General features: G+C 46.8%; 1 protein-coding gene and 1 pseudogene across 1 annotated transcript; one reads left to right on the top strand and one right to left on the bottom strand.

Moving 5' to 3' along the window:
* Positions 1 to 1,797: 1,797 nt before the first annotated feature.
* Positions 1,798 to 15,366, bottom strand: GLRX (glutaredoxin). Its single transcript, XM_075541298.1, has 3 exons — positions 15,088 to 15,366; positions 5,963 to 6,082; positions 1,798 to 2,864 (listed from the first exon to the last, which is right to left on the bottom strand). The coding sequence occupies exons 1-2, from the start codon at positions 15,292 to 15,294 to the stop codon at positions 5,969 to 5,971; spliced, it is 321 nt and encodes a 106-aa protein (XP_075397413.1). The 5' UTR covers positions 15,295 to 15,366; the 3' UTR covers positions 1,798 to 2,864; positions 5,963 to 5,968.
* A 3,645-nt stretch (positions 15,367 to 19,011) lies between these two features.
* On the top strand, positions 19,012 to 19,082 carry LOC142442046 (U7 small nuclear RNA; annotated as a pseudogene).
* The last annotated feature ends 7,286 nt before the right edge of the window (positions 19,083 to 26,368 follow it).

The following is a 26,368-nucleotide window of genomic DNA, read 5'->3' on the forward strand; positions in this document are numbered from 1 at the left end:
TGTGTGTGAGAGAGAGAGAGAGAGAGAGAGAGAGAGAGAGAGAGAGAGAGAGAGAGAGAGAGAGAGAGAGAGAAATGTCCTCTGTGGAGACAGAGGGAGATGCACTTGGGGAAAGCAAGTGGATCTGCTAGTTCTCTAACGGTACCTTAGAGGTGCTCTGTATATGGGTGCTTTATCTGTTAACCTGGGAGACAGATCCATGAGTGTTCAGTTTATGTGTGCTCTATACTCTTCTAAGGAGCCCTGGTGGTGCCATCAGGACTGCTAATCATAAGGTCAGTGGTTCAAGTCCACCAGCTGCTATGAGGGAGAAAGTTGAGGCTCTCTGCTCCCATAAAGATTTAGTCTCAGAAACCTCATAGAGGGTTGTTATGAGTCAGAATCAACTTTATGGCAGTGGGATTGGGTGGTTTATATATTCTTCCATAGCTCTAATATATTAAATAATATTTTTATATAGGCAGATGTGCCCCTAAGAAACTGTTGATGTGTGGTCAGGACCCAAGAAAAACCGAAGCCCAGGAACTGTGGTGCCAGCGCAGTCTTGAAGTTACCATGGCTGCCAAAAGGACAGGCAGAGCTGTTGGGGAAGAAGTACAGCCAGAGTGCTCCTTAGCTGCAGGATGGCAAGGCTTTATCTTAGATCCTTGGACATGTTGTCTGGAGAGACCAGTCCCCAGAGGGCATCATGCTTGGTAGAGGGGCAGCAAAAAAGAGGAGAGCACCAACCAGTCTGGGATGGCCCTGCTTCACGTTCTTGTGTCGTTGGCCTGCGGCGTCATGAGTCTGAAGATGGCCCAGTGAGCATCACATCTCTGGATTTGAGTTAGACAGGGCTGGGAGACCTTCTTGAGAAAGTTCTTTCTTGTACAGTGATGAGTGTCACTGGATTTGTTTCTCTAGATAACCTGGCCTAATAAATACTCTCATTGCCAGCAAGTCAATGCTGACTCGAGAAGGAACTGTTAGTGGGAGTTGAAAGCCCAGTATTTTCCCTGAGGAGCTGCTGGTGATTTTGAACTGTGGACCATGCAGGTCACAGCTAAATCCCTACCTGCTATACCACCAGGTCTCCTTTAGACATTAAGTTTAAGTGGTGAGAGAAGAGACATGCAGAGGAGGACCTCTGTATATCAGAAGAGTGAAGAGTGTGGGAGAAAGGAGAATGGCACTGGAGGAGAAGGAAACATAGTAAGTAGGGACCCTCCATGCAGGCGAGTGAGGCAAGTGGTCCGAAGGGGACCCAGGGCTGTGCAGATGACACATCACAAAGGAGGAGGCACTCACAGTGCTGTCCAGGGCACGACCTGGACAGTCAAAGAAAGAATCCAGAAATACATGGGTCTTAGACATGAAATATGAAATGGAAAAAGATGATAATTAACCATATTTAGTAGGTCCCAAATTCCAAAAACCAAACTCACTGCCATAGACTCAATGCGGACTCATTGCGATCCCCTGTGGGTTTCTGAGACGAACTTTACGGACACAGAAAGCCCAGTCTTTGTCACGTGGAGCAGCTGGTGGTTTTGAACTGCCGACCACATGGATCTCAGGCCAACTTGTAAGCACTACACCACCATAGCTCCCATTAAGTAGGTCAGTGCTTACATGCTACAAATGGTCATGTTGATGTTAAAATTAAAAACCACAGCAACGACTAGTAGTCAGTGAGAGAGAGCAGCTCCAGCCTTCGTGCCAGCGGGCACCAACAAAGCTGCCAGTGGGCGTACTTCAGCTACGGCCATTTGGTAAGCCCTCTAGAATGTGGGAACAAATTTGACACCAACCACTGAATCTATCATTGATGCATATTTCTTTATTGTAAATACAATTAACCACTTGTACCAGAGACCACATAAGGAAAGTAACTTAACATTCTAATTCTTGTATAGAAAAATTAAACCTTACAGTAAGAAATTAAAGGTTTTCAAGAATGTAAAAAAAAAAAATCAAGAGCGGAAGGGAGAAAATCATTTAAGAACAGTATTTATCCATCTGACTCCTTCTAGGGGGGGGTTACTTTTTTTTTTTCAAGGCAAGAGCAAAAGCCTACAATTTAAAACTGTTAGATAACCTAAGTCACAGCAGTACACACTTATTCGGGATGACTCGATGACCCTGTTTGTAAGAGTAGGGCCACATGGTCTTGACCCGCACACCCATGGCACCAAGCAGGGTGAACAGGGTGGCAGAGCTTCTCAAATTGGGTCCTGCGGCCCTGCACAGAGGGATGGGGCATTTCCTGTGATATCTGGCGGCTGTCAGGGATGCCACCAGTAGCTCAGCGCATGACTCACAGTGGGGTGAGACGGCCAAAGGGCAGGTCTACGTCGTCTGAAAACATAAACATGCTCGAAGGGCGTATCAGAGACATGATTTCAGCTGTGGGCAGTCGCAGAAGACCAACTGTGGACGCTTCCTGTGGGGCTTGGGATGGGCCTGGTTAGACACAGTGGACTCAGAGGTAGAGAAACGCTGCCACGTGGGGAGTAGTTACTGGGAACCAAAACCAACCTGTGAAAAAGGATTGCTCCCTTCTGTTGGGTGAGTGAGTCCTACGCCAGAACTGGAGCTGGCCCTTTTGCAGGCCCCAAGCCAACCCAGGGGAAACCCCACACCCTACATGAACCTTCTGGATGCTTTTAGATAAGGTGGTCCACTCTTAATATTGATCCAAATGGAGCCCTTTTTGCCAAATGCCAACCCCTCTCAGTCCGCGTTTCGGTTAACGTTTTGAATTTTTCAGTGAACAGCTGCCGTAGCTGAGGAAGAATAGGTCGCAGATCCATCCGTCTGGCAGGGCAGTCAGCGTGAGTGATGCCACCCAGCCCGAAGCAGGGCACCAGCACGGGGGATCAGCGCTGCCAGGAAAGAAACAGAGAATTGGGACCTTATTGGAAAGGTAAATTGCCCCCATTTCCTCCTCATTCCGACAACAGTCACCGTCACTGTTTCAGACACTATTTGTTACATGCGTGCAGTGGCCGGGAAGACGCCGGCAGCACATAATGTACAAACACCAGCCCCACAAACCCAGTCGCAGAGGAGATTTTGAGTTCCTGGGGCCCAGTGCATGCTAGGAGTAGCACTAGGCTCCATAGGGTTTTCAGTGACTGATTTGGGGGAAGTAGATCTCCAGGCCTTTCTTCCAAGGTACCCCAGGGAGGATTCAAAGTTTCCACCTTTCATTTAGCACCTGAAAGCTATTTGCATCATCCAGGGACTCCAAGGAAGGAGAAGGAGAAGGCAAATAAGTAGATCTTTTGAATGTGCAGGAAATTCTAATGCTCACCCCAACATTAAGCAAAAAACAATTCCAATTCTACCTTACAAATCCTGCTACACAGGTATGGATAAGAACTAGAAACACAGGGAATACAGGACAGATAAACCTCTTAGGACTAATAATGAGAGTAGCGATACCAGGAGGGTAAAGGAAAGTCGGGAGGAGAAAGGGGAACCGATCACAATAATCAACATATAACCCCCTCCCAGGGGGATGGGCAACAGAAAAGTGGGTGAAGGGAGATAGCGGTCAGTGTAAGACATGAAAAAATAATAATAATTTATAAATTATCAAGGGTTCATGAGGGAGGGGGGAGGGAGGAAATGAGCAGTCAATATTAAGGGTTCAAGTAGAAGGCAAATATTTTGAGAATGATGATGGCAACAAATATACAAATGTGCTTGCCACGATGGATGGACAGATTGTGTTAAGAACTGTATAAGCCCCCAATAAAATGATTAAAAACAAAAACAAATTCACTGCCATCAAGTCAATTCCAACTCGCAGCAACCCTTCCGGACAGGGTAGAACTGCCCCAGTGGGTTTCCAGGAGTGCGAATCATATGGGACGCACAGCCTGTCTTTCTCCTGTGAGTGGCTGGCGGATTCAAACCATGGACAGCCCAACAGACAACGCACTGTGCCACCAGGGCTCCTACACCTACATAAGCTAGTTGGGAAAACAATATTTCCCATTGTTCCAGGAAAACGATCATTTCCTCCCATTTGTAACCTAAACCTCAATAGCTGGAAGTATTTCCGGTTAGGGAAAGTTCGGCACAGCTGTTAATAGGGGCTTACGTGGTTTGGTGCAGGGGGGGGGATGCCAGTATGCTGACCTAACCAGAGAACCCATGCACTGTAATGATGCAGATTGTGGTCAGGTGATTTATAATGGTGACATAATTTTATTTCAGGGACACGGTTGTTTATGTTGCTTCCCCCCATGCCCAGATTAAAACAAAACAAAACTTCTGTTGTTATTCTGAAGCAGCATCGCACACTATGCGAGCTCAATCAGACATAACTCAGAGAGCATCTTGATTAAAGAACCATAGTTTATCCCTCAACAACAACAACCAACCCTGACCTCCTCTGCCTGTGTCAGGGGAATTGGCCCATTGAAAAGCTAACTGGCACTCTGCGTGTTGGAGAGCAGGAGTTGGGAGAGGTCATTAGACCCCGATTCTCTCTTGGGTCCTGTCTCGAGAGTCCATCACCCAACGGATTTCCTCTGCAGTCTGGGATCTCCCTTAGGTGAGTCATTTTAGAAAATGTGTTTTTAGAATTTGGGGAGCCAGTCAAATTAATTTGCCACATGGGCACAGGTACAGCAAAAATACACTTTCCCTTCCACTGTACTGAGAAGGGATCCAGACGGCCGTGTGCTCGGCTCTGCTAGCAGTCTTTCTCTGCACCGCTCTGTACACGATGCGCCCTTGCGTCCTCTCTGGTCCTTGACCCAGGCTATTCTGGACTTTTTTTCTTTATTCAATGAAAAGACCATTTTATTGTGTGCTCTTACAGCTCTTGTAACAATCCATTCAGAAATTGCATCAAGCATATTTGTACATATATTTGTTGCCATCATTCTTTTCTAGACATTTACTTTCTTGGTATCAGCTCCTCTTTTTTCCCTCCCCCCTCATGACCCCTTGATAAGTTATAAATTATTATTTTTTTATCTTATACCAACCGCTGTCTTCCTTCCCCCATGATTTCTGTTGCTCGTGCCCTGGAGGGTGTGTGTGATTATGTGTTGATCATTGCAATTGGTCCCCCTTTCCTCCTCTCCCCTCCCCACCTTCCCCTACCCTTCTGGTATCACTATTCCCACACCAGTTCCTGGATTCCGTGTTTCATGAGCTCTTATCTCTTACCTGTACCTGTCTAACAGGCAGCACTGGTAGTGGGGGGTGAGGAAGCCTCAAGGAACCAGAGGAACCCTGCGTGCTTCATCGGTGCTTTCCCCTCAGGCTTTTGGTTTGCTACCCCTTCTCTCTGGAAAGTTCATTTGCTTGGTGTTTACCTGGCTGCCTCCTGCTCATCAATCAGCTGAGAAAGGCTCTCTCTCATTACCTTAGTTGAATTTGCCCCCAGGGCCCATTCATGTCCTATCCCCTTAGCCTAGGTTGTTTCCCCGCCCCCCAGGAGTTGTTTGCTTATTGGTTTTTTGTTCCATCTTGTGATCTACCACTGTAGAATATAAGGCCCAAGGTTCCTTTTTTTCTCCTGAACTGTATTCCCAGTGCCTGGCACCCAGTAGGTGTTCAACAAATGTTTGCTAAGTGAAGGTTGAAGGAAAGGAGTTCTCCCACTACACAATTACATGAATACAAAATTCATGAGTGATGTCACATTTCCCTAGCTGGATGATCTTCCTGGAATATAATAGAACACGGGAGCCAAATTCCATTGCTGCCCCAGACTTCTGGTTCCACATCCCACCTGTTACATGCCCATCCACCTACCCATTGCCACCCAGTGTGTCCAACTCATAGTGATGCTATAGGGCTCCCTCACAGAGCGTCCAAGGTGCTCAGTCTGTGTGGAAGCAGACTGCCACATCGTTCTCCAATAGAGTGGCAGCTGGGTTTGTACTATCAACTTTTCAGTTAGTGACGGGGCACTGACCCAGTTCACTGCCAAGATTCCTTCCCACCGGTAACTCACCTGTAATTATTGCAGAACCCCCATGGCTGTTAGTCTCCTCACCAGCTCCCCACTCTGTTGCAGAATCTCCAAATCAGAGCATCCACCGATACACTCCTGACCCAGAAACACCCGAGGTACCTACAAAAGCCAACAAAGAGGGACCTGTAAGGGACTCAGTACACAGTAGAATGATTATTCCCAGCCCAGCCCAAATGCTCTTGGGCTAGGCTTCCTGTGTGAGGACCAAAGGGGAGGAACCTGTAGCCCCCCCCAAGTGGGTAGAGACTAAGACTTCAGAAGGGTTTCCTCCCATCCTCAACTAGGACAGACATTGTTCGCAGAAAGAACATCTTATCCTTCCTCAACCCACAACTTTTTACATCCCTAGACCACCTCTTTATGTGTGTACTTTCGGAACAAATGCTCGGAGAATTGAGTAAATTTATATTATATTACAAACATATATATATATTATGAGTAAAAGGATTTCTTAAAGAAATCTTTTAAGGGAGCTGATGTTTCAAATTGATGTACGGTGCAAACTTATCCATATGATGTTTAAAAATTCTCTCTAGAGCAGCAGTTCTCAACCTGTGAGTCGCGACCCCTTTGGGGGTTGAATGACCCTTTCACAGGGGTGGCCAGATTCCTAACAGTGGCAAAATGACAGTGATGAAGTAGCGACAGAAATAATTTTATGGTTGGGGGTCTCCACCACATGAGGCACTGTATGAAAGAGTCACGGCAAGAGGAAGGCCGAGAACCATTGCTCAAGAAGAACCTGTTTCAGGGACAGAAATTGTGGTTTGCTAAGTTCAACCACTTTTATTGAACTCAGATAGCTGGGATCCCACCTGAGCTCCCCCACCCCCCACCCACCCTCCTGAGCCACCCAAACCAGGAATGCATTTACAGAGATAAGGAGAAAAGTCATTAAGGTAGGTCCCGCCCTGATTTCTAGTTTCCTAGAATCGCCTCTGTCAGCTGCCAGTGAGCTCAGTGCTCAAGCGGGGCAGGGGTGGAGGGATCTGAAGCTCATTCTTCACTCTCTGCTTCATCAGAAGGTGTTCAAATGTCACAGCGCTGGGGCCAAGGACACCCATCTGCTCTGGCTTCATGCCAGGCACGCCAGGCCGATAAATCATTCTCCCTGGCCCTGGCCTCCTCCCAGGCACCCTCAGCCCTTCCTCCCTGCTGAGCGTTTGGAGTCCCGGAAGGGCGAGCTGTCCGTGACAACTTCTAGGCCCAGGATGTTACACAGGGAGGAAAGGGGCACACAGCAGACCACCCGACTGAGCGGAAGCGACCAGGGCCTTACCCCCCAGTGCTAGGAACCTACCAGAAGGGGCGGAAGAGATGAACGGCAGGCCGTATTAAAAAATATTTTCAAAGGGTTTTTTTTGGGGGGGTTGTTTTTCTCATTTTCCTCAGGAAGCTTAATGCTTCAAAGTGCGGGAAAGGGGTGACTTGTTGCAGGGAAGGTTCTGAGTTATTCTGATTCAGCAGGGCGCCCCCATGGGGAAAATGCACTTCCAAAGGCTCGCCACCCTGGGTCCCAGGCCGAGGACTGAGCACTCCGTTCTGAGGACAGTGTGGGGTGCCAGCTAACACCGCAGTGCCTCCCGGCTCCCGCTGCCCGTCCCGCACTGCCAGGTGGTGGCAGGGCCTGCGTTGTGAAGAGCCACCGAGGCACCACAGGCGCCATGGCCCTAGAGAACAGCAGAAGGAAACAGGTAAGAACCGGAAGTATTCCTCAGTGTTTGCGAGAAAATAAAGCCCCAGCCCCACCCTCCAACTGCGGGGTCTTCAGCTTGGGCCCTGCCGGGAAGCGATGGCTCAGCGGCTGTCCCAGTGAGCAGGGCAGAGCCTAATGCAACCCCAGCGCAGTTACACCGCCCGCTCGCTCGCTCGCTCGCTCCTTCCGTGGAAGCCCTTGCCTCCTCCAGTAGAAATCACGTGAGCTTAACGAAGGAAAAGGCTGCCTCACTCCTGAGCTTCTGTGTTTTCAGAAAGAATGGCGCACTTGTCATGACCCTGCTCTTCACGCATCGATGACCTTGTGGTTCCATTTCGCGTCCACTGGATGGTACCTGTGTGGAGGTAGCATGGGCTGGAGTCCAGCCTCGCCATCCGATCGGAGTGCGGTGAGGCCTCCTTGGGGTATGGCCTTTTAGAAGCGAGAGACTAGGAACTTCTCTCTTTTTGCCACGGTTTGTCTTCCTGCTCGCCCGCGGGGCATCTAGCGCTGGAGTTGCGGGCCCATGTGGCCTGCCGAGCCTGCAAGCTGTCGGCACCGCCATGCTTCTGACACCGTGGGCCTGCGATCTCCCCATTCCTGCTTCCTTGGTGCGTAGCTGTGAGTCTAAAGATGGTTTCGTCGACATTGGACCCACAGACTTGAGTTGGACTGGGCTGGGCTGCCTTTTGGATTTAAAATTTTTGTTTGATATCAAATTCTTCCTTCTACATATGAGTGCCACTGGTTTTGTTCCTCTCGAAAGCTCAGCCTAACACACTTGTTATGTGACACTTCACCTTTATGACGAGAGAAAAAAATCCGCTATCCCACTATTACTAAAGCAGGTGTGGCAGTACTGACCATCAAGGATGTGTCTCTTTGACCCAATCTTCAGTCTCAGTTCTGTAATGATGTGGCTGTCCTCCATTTTTGCAGAATGCCCTGGTCTTTTTAACAAACAGATAGGGCAGTGATGAATGAGTGTCTTTCGAAGGCCTGCAGCATCTCCACCTTTGAGTAAGGTGTGGGCGGCTCTCGCCTCTGTGTTTAAATGGGCGAGGATGCTCCAGTAGGCGGAAGGAGCCCTGTCACTTGAGGTTCCCAAACCTGAGCCTCTGTCAGAATCAGTGAAAGGTCTGCGAGCCCACAGATTTCTGCCCCCACCCGCTGCGTCCTAAAATGACTGATTCAGTAGAGCTGAGTTGGAACCCAAGACTTTCCCTCCGCACCTACATCCCCTCGAGAGGGGCCGTGAAAAATGGGAAGGCCCTCAACGAGGTGGCTTGCCACTGTGGCTGCAACAATGAGCTCAAGCACAGGAACAATGGTGAGGACAGTACGAGACCATGCAGAGTTTTCTTCTGCTGTGCAGAAGGTCGCTATGGGCCTGCACCTAACAACAGCAACACGCTCCCAGGTGGTAGTGGAACCAATGGTCCCTGGTCACCCTCCTTCAACCGCTGGTTTAGATTGTTCTTGGGGGCCATGGGGATGTTGAGGCTTTGCCACCCACGTGACAGAGCAGTGTTCTTTGCTGTCATCCTCACAGGAGCAGGTCGCAGGCCTTTCTCTCATGGAGCCGATGAGTGGGTTTGAACTGCCAGCCTGTCTGTCAGCATTTGTTCGGTGTGCCCCAGGACCCGTTGGCTTAGCTTAAGCAGCCATTTCTTTCTCCCAGGATACCTGAGGCTTTGAAATCCCACAGTCTGACGGCTGCCCTAGCTGTCTCAGCCACGTGCTGAAATATGACCGGGCTGTCTCCTGGGCAAGTCTGTCCTCAGCATCTGGCGAAGCAGCTGATGGGGGAGGTGATGGGGCCCTCCCTCTGCCCTCACACCACCCGGAACAGCAAAACCACCTTCAAGCACACGCTGCTGCCACCTCTCTGAGGAGCTGCACAGAGCAGTGTGGGGGCTGTGTGGTGACACAGGAAACCCAGAGGAGGCTCTGTTGACCCAGCTGGAGAAAAAAGAAATCTACTCTTCGCTGCACGCCCCCTCTTCCCGTGGCGGAACCCGAGCGCCTGGGCCTCTGTAGGAGAGAGAGAGAACCCCACCACAAGCCCTCGTTGGGGCTCACGGGGGCCCTGAGCCTCTTGCAGATCTGCAATGCCTGCTGCATTCTAGTGTTAGCTACTTCCCAATATTTCTCCCCCATCCGTGGGCTAGCTCCAGGGTGCCAAATACCATTTTTATCAGGGTGACTGCTGAAACCTCCAGTGACTGCCAGCTGCCACCCTCACCCGTGCATTCTGTAGTCTCTTTCCCTGTGTGGCATGTTTCATGTGTAAATCAGGTCAAGTCACTCAGCTCACACTGAGTATGAGCCAAGCTTGAAGGACTTGTCCCATTTTACACCCCACCCCCACGTTTCGTGTCTCAAGTCCCATCTCCTCCTACTCCCCACTAGTTCACAACACTCCAGACCCACTGACCCTCCTTGCTGTTCCACGAGACAGCCAGTCACATTTTTGCCTCAGGACCTTTGCACATACTGTTACCTCTCCCTAGAACACACTACTTCCATGTTTCTGCATGTCTTGCTCCTTCACCTCCTTTATATTAAACAAATCAGATGTGTTGCCATTGACTTGACTCAATCCTAATGCTCACAGAGACCTCACAGGACAAGGAAGAACTGCCCCCGTGGGTTTCTAAGACTGTAAATCTTGACAGGAGTAAAAAGCTTCATCTTTCTCCTACAGAGCAGTGGGTGGTTTTGAATTGCTGACCTTGTGGGTAGCAACCCAACACATAGCCCATTTACTCAAACCATGTCTTCTTAGTGAGGCCCTGTCGGCTCCACTTAAAATTCCACTGTGTGCCTTTACTCCTGACTTCCCTTTCCTACTTCATTTCCCTCCTTACCGCATAACACCCACCACCTGTTCTTGTATTCATTGTTCTCCCCCCTCCCCCTAAGAAGGACGTCCCCTGGAGCAGGTGTGTCTGCTTCACAGCTGTGTCATTGCGTGTCCTGGACTCTATCGGCCGCATGTGACAGAGTCCCTCTACTCTGTAGGACTCTCTGGGGCTGGACCCCTTACAGAAGCAGCTGCTCTTTCTCCTGAGGGTTTGCACAGCCGGCCTTTCTGTTAGCAGTTGAGCACGGCATCATTGCACCTTCAAGCTGTCCTTCCTGTAAACGCCCACTGCGGTAGAGGGGATTTGAAGAGCAGCAACTCAATGGAACCAAACAGAAATGGATCATTGGGTTTTCTGGACTTTCAGAACTTTTCCTCTGAGGAGCAGTTGGTGGGTTCAAATTGCCAACCACCTGGATCACACCCAGCTGCTTAACCATGGCACCACCAGGGCTGCTTAACTGAGTCTTTGTTAGGTGTTGTCCAGTCAGTTCTAGCTCATCCGTGCAACAGAACAAAACGCTCCCTCAGCTGGCACCATCCTCACAAATGCTGCTGCGTTACAGCCACTGTGTCAGTCCTTCGCACAGGGGCAGAGGGGTCCCTGCTCATTCGTTCTTTCTTTCTTGCATGATCTCTCTCTTTTTCTTTTCCCCCTGGTCCTCTATCAAGCCTGTAGTCCTTTTCCTCAGAGGCTGGTTCCTCCTGGTAACATGTCTAAAGTACACGGTAAAGTCGCCACCCTCACTTCGAAGGAGCATCTGGCCACACTTCATCCAAGAAAGATTCGTTCCTTTTTCCGGCAGTCGATGACATTGTCAATATTCTTCACCAGAACCATAATTCCAAGGTCTCAGATCTCCGGTTTTCCTGATTCCCCGCTCAGTTTTCACATATGCGAGGTGACCAGAAATACCAGGTCTTAGATGAGATGCCCTTTAGTCTTCAAGGAGACATCTTTGCATTTTAGCCTTTGAGGAAAACCTTGAGCAGCAGCTGTGCTCAATGCAATATGTCTCTTGATTTCTTCACAGCTGCTTCTGTCTTGAGAGAAGTACAACCGGAATGCTCCTCACAGATAAGGGTGGCAAGACTTTGCCATTTTTATCAGGAGAGACTAATCCCTGGAAAAGGACATCGTGGATGGTAAAGTGGAGGGGCAATAAAACAAGAAAAAGACTTATCAACAAGGTAGGTTGACTCTGTGTGGCTGCAACAATGGGCTCAAATGTCACAATTGTGAGATGGTGCAGGATAAAAATAGTGTTTCTTTGTGTTGTACTGAACAATAGCAGCAACTTCCATAAGTGTTGGTTGTGGGTTCAAATAACATGAAAACCCTCTTCGATATTTTCTCTATTCTGTTGCTCATTGGTCCAGTTGTGAGGCTTGTGATCTTATGCTGAGGTATAATCTGCACTGAAGGCCACAGCCTTGGATATGTACCAGTAAATGCTTCACCTCTTCTTTACTTTCAACCAAAACAGTTGGATTGTCTGTATATTGCTGGTTGTTAATGACTTTTCCTTCCATTCTTGTGCCGTGTTCCTCCTCCTCCAGCCAGTTTCCCAGATGATATGCTTAGCATACAGCTTGAGCACGCAGGATGAAAAGACACAACCCCAGCACACACCATTCCTGATTTTTATCCCAAGAAGTGTCAACTCATTCTGTTTGAGCCACTCTCTGCAGGTCGATGTTCAGATACCACGGGAGCACAAAAAGTGTGCTGGAGTTCCCATTGTGTGAAATGTCACCCATAATTTATTATGATCCACACAATGGAATATCTTACCACGGTCAATGAAGCACGGGTAAACAGAGCTCTAGTGTGCTCTCTTTATACACACCAACACCCAAAACTTACTGCCATCGAGTGTCTTCTGACTCACAGCAACTCTACATGACTGAGTAGAATGGTCCCTTTGTGCTTCCAAGACTGTGACTCTTTACAAGAGTAGAAAGCCAACTTATAACCACTATGCCTCCTGCCATCACTCCCTCACTGCCATTGCCTTGATTCTGACACATAGGGACCGGTAGGTTTCTGAGACTGTATCTCTTTATGGGAGTACAAAAGCTCAATTTAACAAGTGCTTAAACACCTTGTTGAATAAAGGCAGCAGAGAAGATTGTCTTGCTTCCTGGAGAACAGAATGCTGCCCAATGCTGCTGGCTGGACAGCGGTGGCTCAAAGTATGGTGCAAGTTGGGGGTCACCTGAGGATTTATAAAGAATGCTAATTCCTGACTCCAGCCCATAGACATTCTGATTTAAACTGTTTGGGTGTGATCAAGACATCAGATTAAAAAAAAATTCCCCAGGTGATTCTAATATACAGCAAAGTTTGCAAAACATCAAGCCCAAAACCATTGCCCTCAACTCAATTCTGACTCATAGGATAGAGTAGAACTGCCCTTGTGAGTTTCCAAGACTGTAACTCTTTACAGGAGTAGAAAGCCTCATCTTTTCTAATGTGGATTGTCTTGTGGTTTTGAACTTCTGACCTTGAGGTTATCAGCCCAGTGAGTAACCACGATGGCACCAAGGCTCCCTGGCAGTTGAGAGAAACCCAAAGGCAAGGTATGGCTTTAGCTGCATTGCTTTCTCAGGGGATCTGACTTAGGCAGGAGTCTCTTGTATCACTGGGTCCTCTCTTCAGGACCTAGCAGACTCTAGAGTTCTCTTATCACACCTGGGGCCCTGGCAGCAATGAGGTTCACATTTAGCCTCCTGCTCCACCAAGATGCTGCCATCTGATCGAGGAGGAGAGAATCAACTTCTACTGCCTAGGTTACCAAACTTGGCTGACCATTATAATCACCTGGGAGATCTAGTGAACCTACAGATCCCTGGCCTCCTGCCCAGCAAGATTCTGATTTATTTAGTTGCAAGTGGAGCCCAGATACGTGTATGTTGAACCAGATCCCAGGTGATTTCAATGATCAGCCAAGTTTGGGAGCCTAGACCCTAGTGCACTAATACTCAGAACCCAGAGAAAACCCTAAAGGTTTAGTCAAACTCAAACAGAAATGGGGCATGCACGTCTGTGGCCCACCAGAAACCAGGGCCTCTAAGGAAGCAGAGACTTCTGTAGGTGTTGCTGTGGTCCTCTCGTAGCCAAGGGACTCACAGAGCACCTCTTAGTACTATGGAGCCACAAGGTGCGGGGTGATGGCACGTTAGGTCCACAGTTGGAGCTAACCAAGTGCTCCAAGGCCTGGTCTATTCCAAGGGAGAAAGACTGGGCTTTCTACTCCTGTAAAGAGTAGAAACTCACAAGGGCAGTTCTACTCTATCCTATAGGTGACCAGACGTCCTGCTTTTGGTGGGACAGTCCCGAGTTTTAACAATTTTTCCCGCATCCTGCAGCATTTTAAAAAAGTCCCAATTTTTGGAAAAAATACATGACAAGCCAGGGTATGCAGTTTTCGGCTGCCATGTGGCTATCTCGCCAGGATATGAGTTTCATCAATGGTGTCCCACTGGTGTCCCGCTTTACCAATGTTAAAATCTGGTAAAATTGGCATCGGCATTGACTCCATGGCCCCGAGTTTTTTCTAGTACTATGAGTGGACATCTACTCAATGAGTGAGTTTTGTTTTATTTGTATTTGGACATGTTATCAGGGGAGAACAAACCCTGGAGAAGGACGTCATGCTTGGCAAAGAGGAGAGGCCGTGACTAAACGGAAGAGCCTCAGAAAGACGAATGGGCACAGTGGCTGCAACCATGGGCTCAGACACAGGAATCATTGTGAGGACGGCGCAGGGCTGGAGGGTGTTTGGTTCTGTTGAACATAGTGTCGCTATGAGTCCGAACTGACTCTACAGCACCTAACATGACAACAGCGGTCTTATCTGGTTTTGCGGCCAAGGGCCCTGAGGGTCACGGAGGCAGTAACTTGGCCATGATCACGCAGCAAGCCACTGGTGAAAGTCAGGCCAGAGCTCAGAGAAACCACCTGCTCACTCTGACGGCTCTGGAAACACACCGCAATTAAGCCCGGGGCATGTTATAGGCCATCAGATTTTTGTTCTTGTGGGTGGAGTTAGGCAAGAGAGGAGTGAGCAAATTAGGTTATGGTTAAAGGAAGCCTGGAGGAAAGACTGAAGGTCAGAGAGTCCCAGGCGGCTGTGGGAACACAGAAGGAACTGGCACATGACTTCTTTGTTAAGAAGCAGAGCTACACAGACCACTACACTTCCCTCCCCAACTAGCCCTGCAAGCTGAAAACTGTCGTTTCTCCGCAGCCCTCAAACAAGGACTGCAGAACGCTCCTATCATTGCGAGCAGACAGGTCCTCTAGCCCTGGGCCCTTCTCTGATTTGGGAGGACTGCAGGCTGAAGCCTTGTCACAGCGCACTGTCTTGGCTCAACCGCTCTCCCTCCCCCACTGTGCACAGCCCTCTGGGGGCTGGAATGACAAGAGTCCTAGTCACATCCTGGGGAAAAAAGCGCAGGCGTCCCCATTCACAGCCTGGACAAGAAACAGGAATCTGAAGCCTTTCCCCCTGTCTTCTCCAAGGCAACCCCACTCACGGTTCTGGCTCCGGTGAGCTGCTGGAGATAATCTTGAACCGCGTTGGTGTCGGGGGCAGCCGTGATATCGACAAATTCTAAAAGCCCTTGTTTGAAAGGCAATTGGCAGAGAATCCCCTGGGTCTTTCTGCAGTAGGGGCAGGTGGGCTTGATGAACACCACCACCTTCCCGGGTTGGATTTTGCTGTCCACAAACTGTTGAGCCATGCTGACCAGCGGCTATCTGCTCAGAAGGATTTCTCGATTGCAGGTATTGCTCAGTGGAAGCTGGAGGGCTGAGCCAGCAGGCTCCCTTTTAAAGGAACCTCCCTGGAGGAGGAGTTTCCTTAGTTGCGTGCTTGGTTTTAAAGGGACAGCCCCAAAGTCATTTCGATCTGGAGTGATTCACTGGGTGGCCACGCCGGTGAATGCAAACCTCTTGTTTAATCACCAATAGCTCTGCTCAAGATGCTGCTGCTGTTACTAGGCCTGCCCTTTGGCAGAGTTTAGCATCAAAGCAGCTTCTGGGAAAGGCTAAAGTTTATAGACTGGACTCAGGAGGGGGCTGAAGAAACAGTGACCTTTTAGAGCTAAGAATGTGTGTGTGTATGTGTGTGTGTGTGTTCCCTGCCTCCACTTTCAAGGTATATGTTTAAGCACACACATAAGCAGAATCACCATTTAAACAGCAGAATGCTTTGAACTCTCCTTAAAGGAAAATAAATAAAAATTGTGACCGTATGTCAAGTAGACGGAGCTGTGGTTGTTTTCATGATATTTGTTCACTGCCTTTAAAGATGTGGAGATTTCACCCCAGCCTCTGAAAACACAGGTCTGACAGCAAATATTGTGCTGCAGTAAGCTTGCACAACCCGATGGCTGTCATTGGCAGCGGGGACTTGTACACGGAAAAATACAGACGGAGCAAATGTTGGGCTGTGTGTAATTTCCCACCAATTTGAAAAGTATAATTTCAAAGGCCAGGTACTGGCCATAAGGACTTTGCTTTCTTTTGTGGCAGCATCTGGAGCTGGCTGGTCACTGTCCCCCTGGGACAGGGCAGACAGTGGACTCCAGTTTGCGCTGGGCCTTGCCCACCTGGGTGGCTGCTGGCTTTGAGATAGAGATTCTAAGTGGGTCATGGCAGTTTGACAATTGCTGAGAATCTGCCTGCCTAACCAAGATCGACTGAATCAGAACCTACATTTTAAAAAGACCTGTAAGACTCACCTTGGGATTTTTTTCAAATGTCAATTCAGATTCCATGTATCTGGGATGGGAAGCAACTCCGCAGCGGGATCTAGACTGAAATCAACTGATTGGAAGCTCAGTGGTGAAATACCTGCTTCATCCCATAAATTATTTCAGTTTGCAAGTCTTAAGCAGCAGATTCATGCATATGCAAATCCCAACACAGCCTCTCTGTTATCCATATTTGTAGGCCAAAGGAGTGGAATAACTCAGCCAATCAAAAACACACAACACAAATGAAGATGATGTGAAATGAATAATGTCTGGGCTGATGTTGATGGAACCTGGCTGGTATCTGAGAATAACAGAAAGATGTTTACTTGCATTTCATTGATTATGCAAAAAAAAATTCAACTCTGTGAATCATAAATAACATTGTGAAAAATGATAATTCCAAAAAATTTAATTGTGCTCATGTGGTAGCTGTACGTAGTGGTTCAGACAGGAAAAGGGGGTATTACATAGTTTACAATCTGGAAAGAAGTGCATTGCTGCTGCATCCTCTCACCATACTTATCCAGTCTGTATGCAGAGCAAATGCACCATCTGTCCACTTGTCGTACTGTGGTGGCTTAGCACTGCGTGATACTGGAAACGATGCCACCTGTATTTCAAGCACCAGTGGGGTCACCCAATGTGTACAGGTTTCCGTGGAGCTTCCAGAGCAAGAAGAGACGAGGGAGAAGGAGTAGACTGTCCCCTCCCGAAAGCTGTAGGAATTGCAGCAAAACCTTATCAAAGATCGTGCTGGAAGACACGCCCTCCCATGGGAAGGCACGCCACCCATGACTGGGCAGAGCTGCCTCTTCAAAGTTGACTTGAATAGAATGATGTGGATGGGGCCAAACTTTTGGAACTTTCATTTACTAAAGGGGAATGACTCAAAACGAGAAAAAAATGGCTGCAATGTCTATTACTAATCATAATGTGGAATGTGCAGAGTAGGAATCATTGGCAAATTGGACGTCATAAAAAATGCAACAAAGCACAAAGATCTATATCCTGGGCATTAATGAGTGAAAGGGGCTGATATGGCCACCTTGAATCATGAGATCTCTGTCTGTGATAGGAAAAATCTCTATGCCTATAAGAAAATACAGTTAATACAATTATTGTTAAAATGTATGCATCTAGTACTAAAGCTACTGGTGAAGAAATTGAAGAATTCTATTGACTTCTTCAATCTGAAATTGATCAAACATGCAATCAAGATGCATTGATAATTACCGGTGCAAAAATTGCCGAGGAAGAGACAGTATTTGGAAAATATGGTCTGGGTAATAGTTGGAGATCACATATAGAATATGGCAAGGCCAGAAACTTCATTGCAAAATCCTTGTCTCAACAACACAAACAGCGATGGCACATGGACCTCACCAACCAGAATACAGAGATGATGCTGCGGTTTCTTGAGCAGGGAGAATGAACATGGAACCACACACACACACACACACACACACACACAATACAGGACTGCAGCACAAAATAGACACAGACAAAGAAGGTACAAACTGCAGCCTTGATGGACCGCAGCGCTTTATTTTTAAGTACTAAATACTAGCAATGTTCCCAGTTAAGTTTGCTATTCCCACGTTTGAATTTCTCACAGCCTTGAGAGTGAGTTCCGTATCTCAGCCCATACCGTTTTTGTTTACATTCTATCAGGGAACTCTGTTTTCAGCTGCCCCCCCAAATGCCTTACCGTTTTCAGTAAGGAAGCAGTTTATGAGAACCACCTAAGACAGACATTCGCCCACTGTCCTCCATGACATGAGACACAGCCCTCCTTTCATGGCTCCCTCACAGCGGAATCAAAGTGACTACATTCGTGGGAAGAGATGATGGGGAAGCTCAGTATTAGAAGCCCAAATGAGACTGGGTCAATTGTGGACAATCAATCAATTGCTCATTTATAAGTTCTGCTTGAAGCTGAAGAAAATTAAAACAAATTCACAAAAGCCAAAGTATGACCTTGCATCTATCCCACTTGAATATCAAGAACAGTTTTGACACATTGAACACAAATAAGCGAAGACCTCACACACACACACACACACACACACACACACCACACCACCACCACCACCAAAAAAAACAAAAAACAACCCAGTGAACTGTGACATCAAAAATATCATACAAGAAGAAAGCAAATGGTCATTGAAAAGACAAGAAAGAAAGAAGAAAGAAAGAAAGAAAGAAAGAAAGAAAGAAAGAAAGAAAGAAAGAAAAGATCAAAATGGATGCCAAGAGAGACTCAGAAACTTGCTTTTGATAATACAGTAGCTAAGGCAAAGGGGAAAAAATGATGAAGTAAACGTTGAACAGAAGATTTCCAAAGGCAACCAACTTGAGAAGATAAAGTATTACAAGTATGCAAAGACCTAGAGTTAGGAAGTCAAAAAAAGGAATGTCCCCAGTGTAGCTCAAGGTAAAAGAACTGAAGAAAAATTCAAGCCTTGAGTTGCAGTACTGAAGGATTCTATGGGACAAATCATGGCATTAGGTAAATCTGCTGCACAAGACCTTGTTAAAGTGTTGGAAAGCACGGATGTTCCTTTGAGGACTAAGGTGCACCTGACCCAGGCGGTGGTATTTTCAGGGGCCTCATTTGCAGGTGAAAGTTGAAAGAAGGAATAAGGTAGACTGAAGATGAACCAATGCATTTGAATTGGTGAAGAATATTGGAAGTACCTTGAGTGTTACAGCTCTTTTGGAATTTGTCTAGCAGGTTTTCTGTTTGTTTGTTTTTCCCCCAGAAAGCCTCCCCCACCTCCCTACACACACACAAAGAAAGTGCTCTGGACTGCTAAGAGAACAAACAAATCTGTCTTGGAAGAAGTACAGCCAGAGTGCATCTTAGAGGCAAAGATGGTGAGATTTTGCTTCAAGTACTTTGGACGTGTTGTCAGGAGAGACCATTCCCCAAGAAAGACATCATACTTGGTAAAGTAGAGGGACAGTAAAAGAGAGGATGACCTTCAACAAGCGGGACCCGCACGGTGGCTGCATAGACAGGCTTAAACACAAGAAGAATTGTACACAACGTTTCCTTCTGTTGTTCACAGAGCCCCTGTGGGTTGGAACTGACTTGCTGGCAGTAATCACAGCACCATGGGCAGACGATTGAACGATGTAGGATCATCAAAAGAAGATGGGAGAAGCTCAGAGGGTCGCCGGACTGGAAACAGCTGGCTGACATTCAAACAATTCAAGAGGTAGCATCACGAAACGGTGAGATTGAAGGCACTGACGAGAAACAAGGCTGGGAATTGACAGAATACCGACTGAAGTGTTGCAACCAGCTGATGAAGCACTCACTTGTCTATGCCAAGAAATGTGGAAGATAATTACCTTCCCACTGACGGGAAGAGATCTGTATTTGTACACATTCCAAAGGAAGGTGACCCAACAGAATAAGGAAACGATCTAACGACATCATTATCACATGCAAGTAAGATTTTTCTGAAGACCATTCAACAATGTTTGCAGCAGTATGTCTACAAGGAGCTGCCAGAAAGTCAAGCTGGATTCAGAAGAGGATGTGACATGAGGAGTATCACTGTTGGCATCAGATGGATCTTGGCCCGAACCGAAGAGTACCAGAAGGATGTTCACATGTGTTTAACTGACGATGCAAAGGCATCCAACTGTGTAGATTAAACAAACTATTGTGTGAAAATGGTGTGAAGGGAAGAGGGGGGTATATTTTGTCTCCTCGGCCTTCCTTATTTCCACGAGACAGGGGATAAGACATGCCTCCATTCTCCATCTTTCTTTACCTGTTCAGACACCAACCATTCCTCCTGTGGCACTCTCTATCCATGCAGGGCGCAATATTTCATTGCAATGGCCACTCAGAACTCTCTGATGACACTCACAATCAAGAGGCTTACAATGAGAGCACTAGAGGCGCAGTGGTTTCACCTTGGGCTGCTAACTCCAGGGTCTGCAGTCAAACCCCACCAGCCACTCCTCGGCCTTGGAAACCCACTGGGGCAGTTTTACCGTGTTCCTAGGGTCGCTTTGAGTCAGAATTGACTGAATAGCAGTGAGGATTTTTTTACTAGATGAGTTCACAAGTCAAGATCAGTAAAGAGTAAGGATACAGTTGTTGGTCCATAGCCACACCTTTCCTTCGCCAGTAGCCAAGTTGCTCTCTGCACCTCAGCCTTTCAGCCATGGGGCCCCTTGGCTTCTGCCTCAATGAGCCAGAAAGCCTGCCTGTCACTGTCACTCTGTTTCATAGTTACATAGTGCCAGCTCTCCTCCTCTGTTCTGTCTCATAGTTTTCTTGTCTCGCCTGTCTCCTTTTCTCTGTTCTGTAGTCTCCATACCACGGTCTCTGGTGCCTCTGGTCTGGGTCCCCGTGATTTCAGACTAGGGTCCTCAACAGCCTCCTAACACACTCCTCCCATCATCCTGGGCCTTCTCTCTGCATTTGAGATGGCTTTTAGACACAGAGGGAGGTGTGGTTTTTGTGGTTCAGCTGATCATATTGTTATTGTTGTTGTCTGATGCCATCAGGTTGGTTCCTCCCTACGGCACAACAGGCCCCTCACTGTCAGGGCTTGTGCCACCTGGCAAGTCTCCCTATGCTTGAGCCCACTGCTGCAGCCACCGTGTCAATGCATCTCCTTGGGGCCTTCCTCCTTTATAAGCATGATGTCCTCCAAACCACGTGTCCAAAGTACTTGAGACAAAGTCTCACCAACCTTGCCTCTAGGGGGCCCTCCAGCTGGGTACTTCTCACATGGACGTGTTTGCCCCTTTGGGCAGGCAGTCCATGGGACGTGGGACATTCTTCACTAGCGCCCAAATTCAAATGCTTTAATGCATCTTCAGTCGTCTTTGTTTAGTGTCCAGCTTGCATATGCATATGAATCGGCAGACTATAACCCCAAGGAAACAAGACTTAATCCCACTTTCATCCCATCTATTAGCATAGTAGAGAGATACCTCCAAAATAGGATTTTAGCCAAACACGTAGAATCCAGAATTATAATATATCACATAAGGGCTTATGGCTAGAAGGACCATATTACTTGACTAGACTGCATACAATTAACATAGATAAGATTTGGAATTTAAGGCACTCACCATGGCCATGTGGAATCTGTACATTTGATCAAAACAAGGGAAGACTGCACAGTTTAAAATCAGAAAAGGCGTGTGTCAGGGTAGAATCCTTTCATCATATTTATTTAATCTGTATGCTGAACAAATCATCTGAGAAGCTGGTCTATAAAGAATATTACAGCATGAGGATTAGAGGAAGGCTCATTAACAACTTGTGATATGTAGGTGACACAACTGTACCTGCTGAAAGGCAAGAGAATTTGAAGCACTTACTGATGAAGATAAAAAGATTACAACTGAAGAACACAGCTTTCCCCCAGATCCTGGATGCTTCCTCCCCCCAACTACCATGATCCGAATTCTACCTTGCAGGGCTGGATAGGGCAGAGGTTGTACACTGTTACATATGAGGGCTGAAGGCACAGGGAATCCAGGGTGGACGATACCTTCAGGACCAAGGGTGTGAGGGGCGATGCTGGGAGAGTGGAGGGTGAGTGGGTTGGAAAGGGGGAACTGATTACAAGGATCCACATGTGACCTCCTCCCTGGGAGAGGGACAGCAGAGAAGGGGGGGAAGGGAGACTCTGGATAGGGCAAGATATGACAAAATAACAATCTGTGGATTATCAAGGGCTCATGAGGGAGGGGGGAAAAAAAAGAGGACCTGATGCAGAGGGCTTAAGTGGAGAGCAAATGCTTTGAGAGTGATTAGGGCAAAGAATGTACAGATGTGCTTTATACAATTGATGCATGTATATGTGTGGATTGTGATAAGAGTTGTATGAGCCCCTAGTAAAATGTTTAAAAAAACAAACAAACAAAAAGACTACAACCTTCAGCATGGATTTCAACTCAATGTAAAGAAAAAATCCTCATAAATGGACTGATAAACACATGATAAATGGAAAAGAGGCTGAAGTTTTCAAGAATTTAATTGTATTTGGATTCACCAACAATGCGCATAGAGAGAGTAGTCCAAAAAAAATCAAATGATATATTATCTTAGTCAAATGTGTTACAATTTTAAAAAACTCTTTAAGGTGTTAAAAAGCAAATATGTCACTTTCAGACTAAGGTGCACCTGGACCAAGCCAGGGTATTTTCAATCATCTCATATTCATGTGTGAAAGTTGGACAATGACTAAGGAAGACCGGATATTAACTGATGTGTTTTAATTATCGTGTTGTTGAAGAATATTTAAAGTACCATGCACTGCTAGAACAACAAACAAATTTGTCTTCCAAGTAGACCCAGAATGCTCCTTAAAAGTGAATTTGGTAAGCCTTCCTTTCATATACTTTGGACATGTTATCAGGAGAGAGGAAGAAAAGGACATCACATTTTCTCAAGAAAGAGAAAGCCCAATAATTCCTCAATGCAAGAACCCTTTGTTCTATTAATCTGGCATTCCATGATGCTCACCTTCCCGACATGATCGCTGAAGACAAAGCAGGTGCATTAGCAAATGCGGTGAAGAAAACTGATGGTGCCTGACTATCAAAATATATAGCGCCTGGAGTCTTAAAGCTTGAAGATAAACAAGCGGCCATCTAGCTCAGAAGCAACAAAGCCCACCTGGAAGAAGCACACCAGCCTGTGTAATCACGTGGTGTCGAAGGGATCAGGTATCAGGCATCAAAGAACAAAAAATCATTATCATTTTGAATGAGGGGGAGTGTGGAGTGGAGACCCAAAGCCCATCTGTAGTCAACAGGACATCCCCTTACAGAAGGGTCTTGGGGAGGAGAAGAGCCAGTCAGGGTACAGTATAGCAATGATGAAGCATACAACTTTCCTTTAGTTCTTTAATGCTTCCTCCCTGCCACTATCATGATCCCAATTCTACCTTACAAATCTGGCTAGACCAGAGCATGTACACAGGTACAGATAAGAGCTGGAAACATAGGGAATCCAGGACAGATAAACCCCTTAGGACCAATAATGAGAGTAGTGATATCAGGAGGGTAAGGGGAAGGTGTGGGGAGAAAGGGGGCAGCGATCACAATGATCTACATATAACCCGCCTCCCAGGGGGATGGACAACAGAAAAGTGGGTGAAGGGAGACGGTGGTTGGTATAAGAAAATGAAAAAAATTAATAAATTATCAAGGGGTTCATGTGGGATGGAGGGTGGGGGAGGGAGGGGAAAAATGAGTAGCTGATACCAAAGGTTCAAGTAGAAAATGTTTTGAGAATGATGATGGCAACAAATGTACAAATGTGCTTGACACAGTGGATGGATGGATGGATTGTGATAAGAGTTGTACGAGGCCCCAATAAAATGATCTAAAAAAAAAACCAAGAAAGAGAAAGACCTTCCATGAGGTGGATCGACACAGTGGCTACAGCAGTGCACTCAAATATGACAATGGTTGTGGGGATGATGCAGCACCAGGTAGTGCTTCGTTCTCTTGTTCTGGGGTCACGAGGCATTGGAGCTGACTCAGTAGCATCTGCCTTCACCGATGAGCATTGGCAATGTGACACAAAGAATTCAAAGGGAGTTTGAACTTACCAAGACTCAAAATAGAGTATGACCTTCCATAAACCAAGTGCGTTTAGATTTTAGGCTCTACTACAGAGCCTAAAGTGTCTTGGAAGAAAATCCTAGAATTTAATTTAGAAAAACCAATCATTAAAAACAGAGCACAGTTCTAGTGTGTCACACAATTAGATTGCTTTGAGGAAGAATTGACTGGACATCAACTGGTTTTTCTGGTAGCTGATTAACTGATAACATACTGACTCCTAGCCATTCATCCAACACACACTTATTAATCACTAACTTTGGGCCAGATCCAAAAATCCATCATATACAGCCTTGTTTATCAAGTAATTTAACCTAGTGGAGGATACACACATGGACAATAACGAGTGTTATAAAGTAGCCTGGGGTCATGAGAGAAATTTGCATGGGCACTAAGGTACTTGCCTCAGGAGCGGTTAAGAGAAGGGTTGTATCGAGGGTGAGCTAGTGACGATCTTGAGAGATGAGAATCCTGAGAAATGAAAAGATGCTTGAAAGTCCATGAGCTAAAGAAGGACACTTTAGGCAGAGAACGCAATCACGTAAATGGGGCTCAAAGTCAAGTATCCTTGAGTGTGTACAAACCACTATGCTTTGCAATGGCGTGAGAGGCAAGATACAATAGGCAGAGTGTCGTGTCTTTGTCGTGCTAAAGAATGATGAGTTTAATCATGGGTAGTAAGGGGCATGATGGATACATTTTAAGTATGGATTGATTTGCAATTAAAAGTTTGATGAATCAACAGCTGTGTCACATCTCCCAGTGACACCCTCACTCACTGTCATCCAGTCCATTCCAACACCTACTGACCCTGTAGGACGGTAGACCTGCTCCTGTGGGTTTCCAACACTGTAACTCTTAATGGGAGTTGAAATTATCACCTTCATTTCCTAAGAAACACAACAAGTGCCTATATGCAGGCTATCACAACCCCTCCCCCCAACCAAACCTATTACCATTGAGTTGATTTCCTACTCAGTTTACCCACTGAGCCACCAAGCCTTCTTAAATTTGATCTCAGAAGAACTCTTGGAGAATCCAGGATAGATAAAACTCTCAGGACCAATAATGAGAGTAGCAATACAAGGAGGGTAAGGGGAAAGTGGGGGGAAAAAGGGGAACTTATCACAATGATTGACATATAGCCCCTTATCAGAGGGATGGACAACACAAAAGTGGGTTAAGGGAAACTGTAGTCAGTGTAAGACATGAAAAAAATGATCAATTATTAAGGGTTCATGTGGGATGGAGGGTCAGGAGGGAGGGGGAAAATGAGGAGCTGATACCAAGGGCTCAAGTAGAAGGAAAATATTTTGAAAATGATGATGGCAACATATGTACACATGTGGGTGACACCATGGAGGTATGTATGGATTGTGATAAGAGCTGTTAGAGCCCCCAATAAAATGATTAAAAAATAAAATAACACATTTTTAAAAAGAAGTGACAGAAAGTTTTGAAAGAAGTGAGCCTTTCAGGGGAGCTTCAAAGCTCACTCTGGGGCAGGCAGTCTTGGCTTCCCAATGCTCGAAGTGATGCATGGTACAGAGGGGGCATCAGAGCAGGCCGTGGACCCACCATCGCTTTGAGTGCTGCTGTCCTTGACCCTCTGGTTGTGCCGTTGTCTGGGTCCAGGTGTGACCCAAAAGAGAGCCATGTGACTGGTAGCTCTTTGCAGCATCAAACACGTGACAGTTCTGGTTTATCATTGTGCCCAGTTTTCAGGATTGAACCTGTGTGACACCCTTTCTCTGACTCTCATGAGATTTGCACATAGAAAGCTACTCTGACTCTGCAGTCCATCCAGCCCAATTGTGTCCTCCCCTTCCAGCATTATGTGGGGTTGCTTGATGCTGAACTTTGATCTATATCTTTGATCTTTCTGGGCTCTTACTCTTGCGATTCCTACCCTGCTCCCTAACCTAACAACACGGAGCAAAACCACCTAAGCTCTTTTAGGTGGGGCTCTATTAGGAGCATCTGGAAGGAATGGCATTATTCCTTTTCCCACCCCTCGATGGCAAGGTAGGACATGCTCATAGAATGTCACATTTGCCTTCTTCGGAACAGAGGTGGGAATATGTAGAAAGTTAGTCATGCCTCTTAGGCTGTGGCTTGGATACCTGCCTTCTTATAGGTTCTGGAGTACTTGTTTGGGGGAAGAAAATTTAGGGTGTTGCCTAAACTGGGCTCTCAGTCAGCTCCAGGGAAAGAACCTTCTTTATCTCGTGCTTTGGACAACCTTGGGCTTTTGTGGGTGTTCCTTGGCTCATAGACAGCTCTTCGCCCAGCACTTGCCCTTGTGTGGGTCTTTCTCTGTTTAGGTTCTGCTTCTTTTAGGATACAAACCACAAAGGATTAGGAGCCATCCTCCAGGATTCAGATTTAACTGATAACATCTATAAAGAAAAACCCTATTTCCCTCCACAAGGTCATATTCAAAAGG

The sequence above is a fragment of the Tenrec ecaudatus genome, chromosome 2 (assembly GCF_050624435.1).
Source record: "Tenrec ecaudatus isolate mTenEca1 chromosome 2, mTenEca1.hap1, whole genome shotgun sequence".
Classification (NCBI taxonomy): domain Eukaryota; kingdom Metazoa; phylum Chordata; class Mammalia; order Afrosoricida; family Tenrecidae; genus Tenrec; species Tenrec ecaudatus.

Bases quoted from the DNA above. Each gene is read 5' to 3' on its own strand.
- GLRX (XM_075541298.1), bottom strand. From the start codon at position 15,294: ATGGCTCAACAGTTTGTGGACAGCAAAATCCAACCCGGGAAGGTGGTG. The intron at 6,083-15,087 runs GTGAGTGGGGTT...TGGCTTTTGTAG, and splicing joins AGCTCACCGGAGCCAGAACC to GTACCTCGGGTGTTTCTGGG.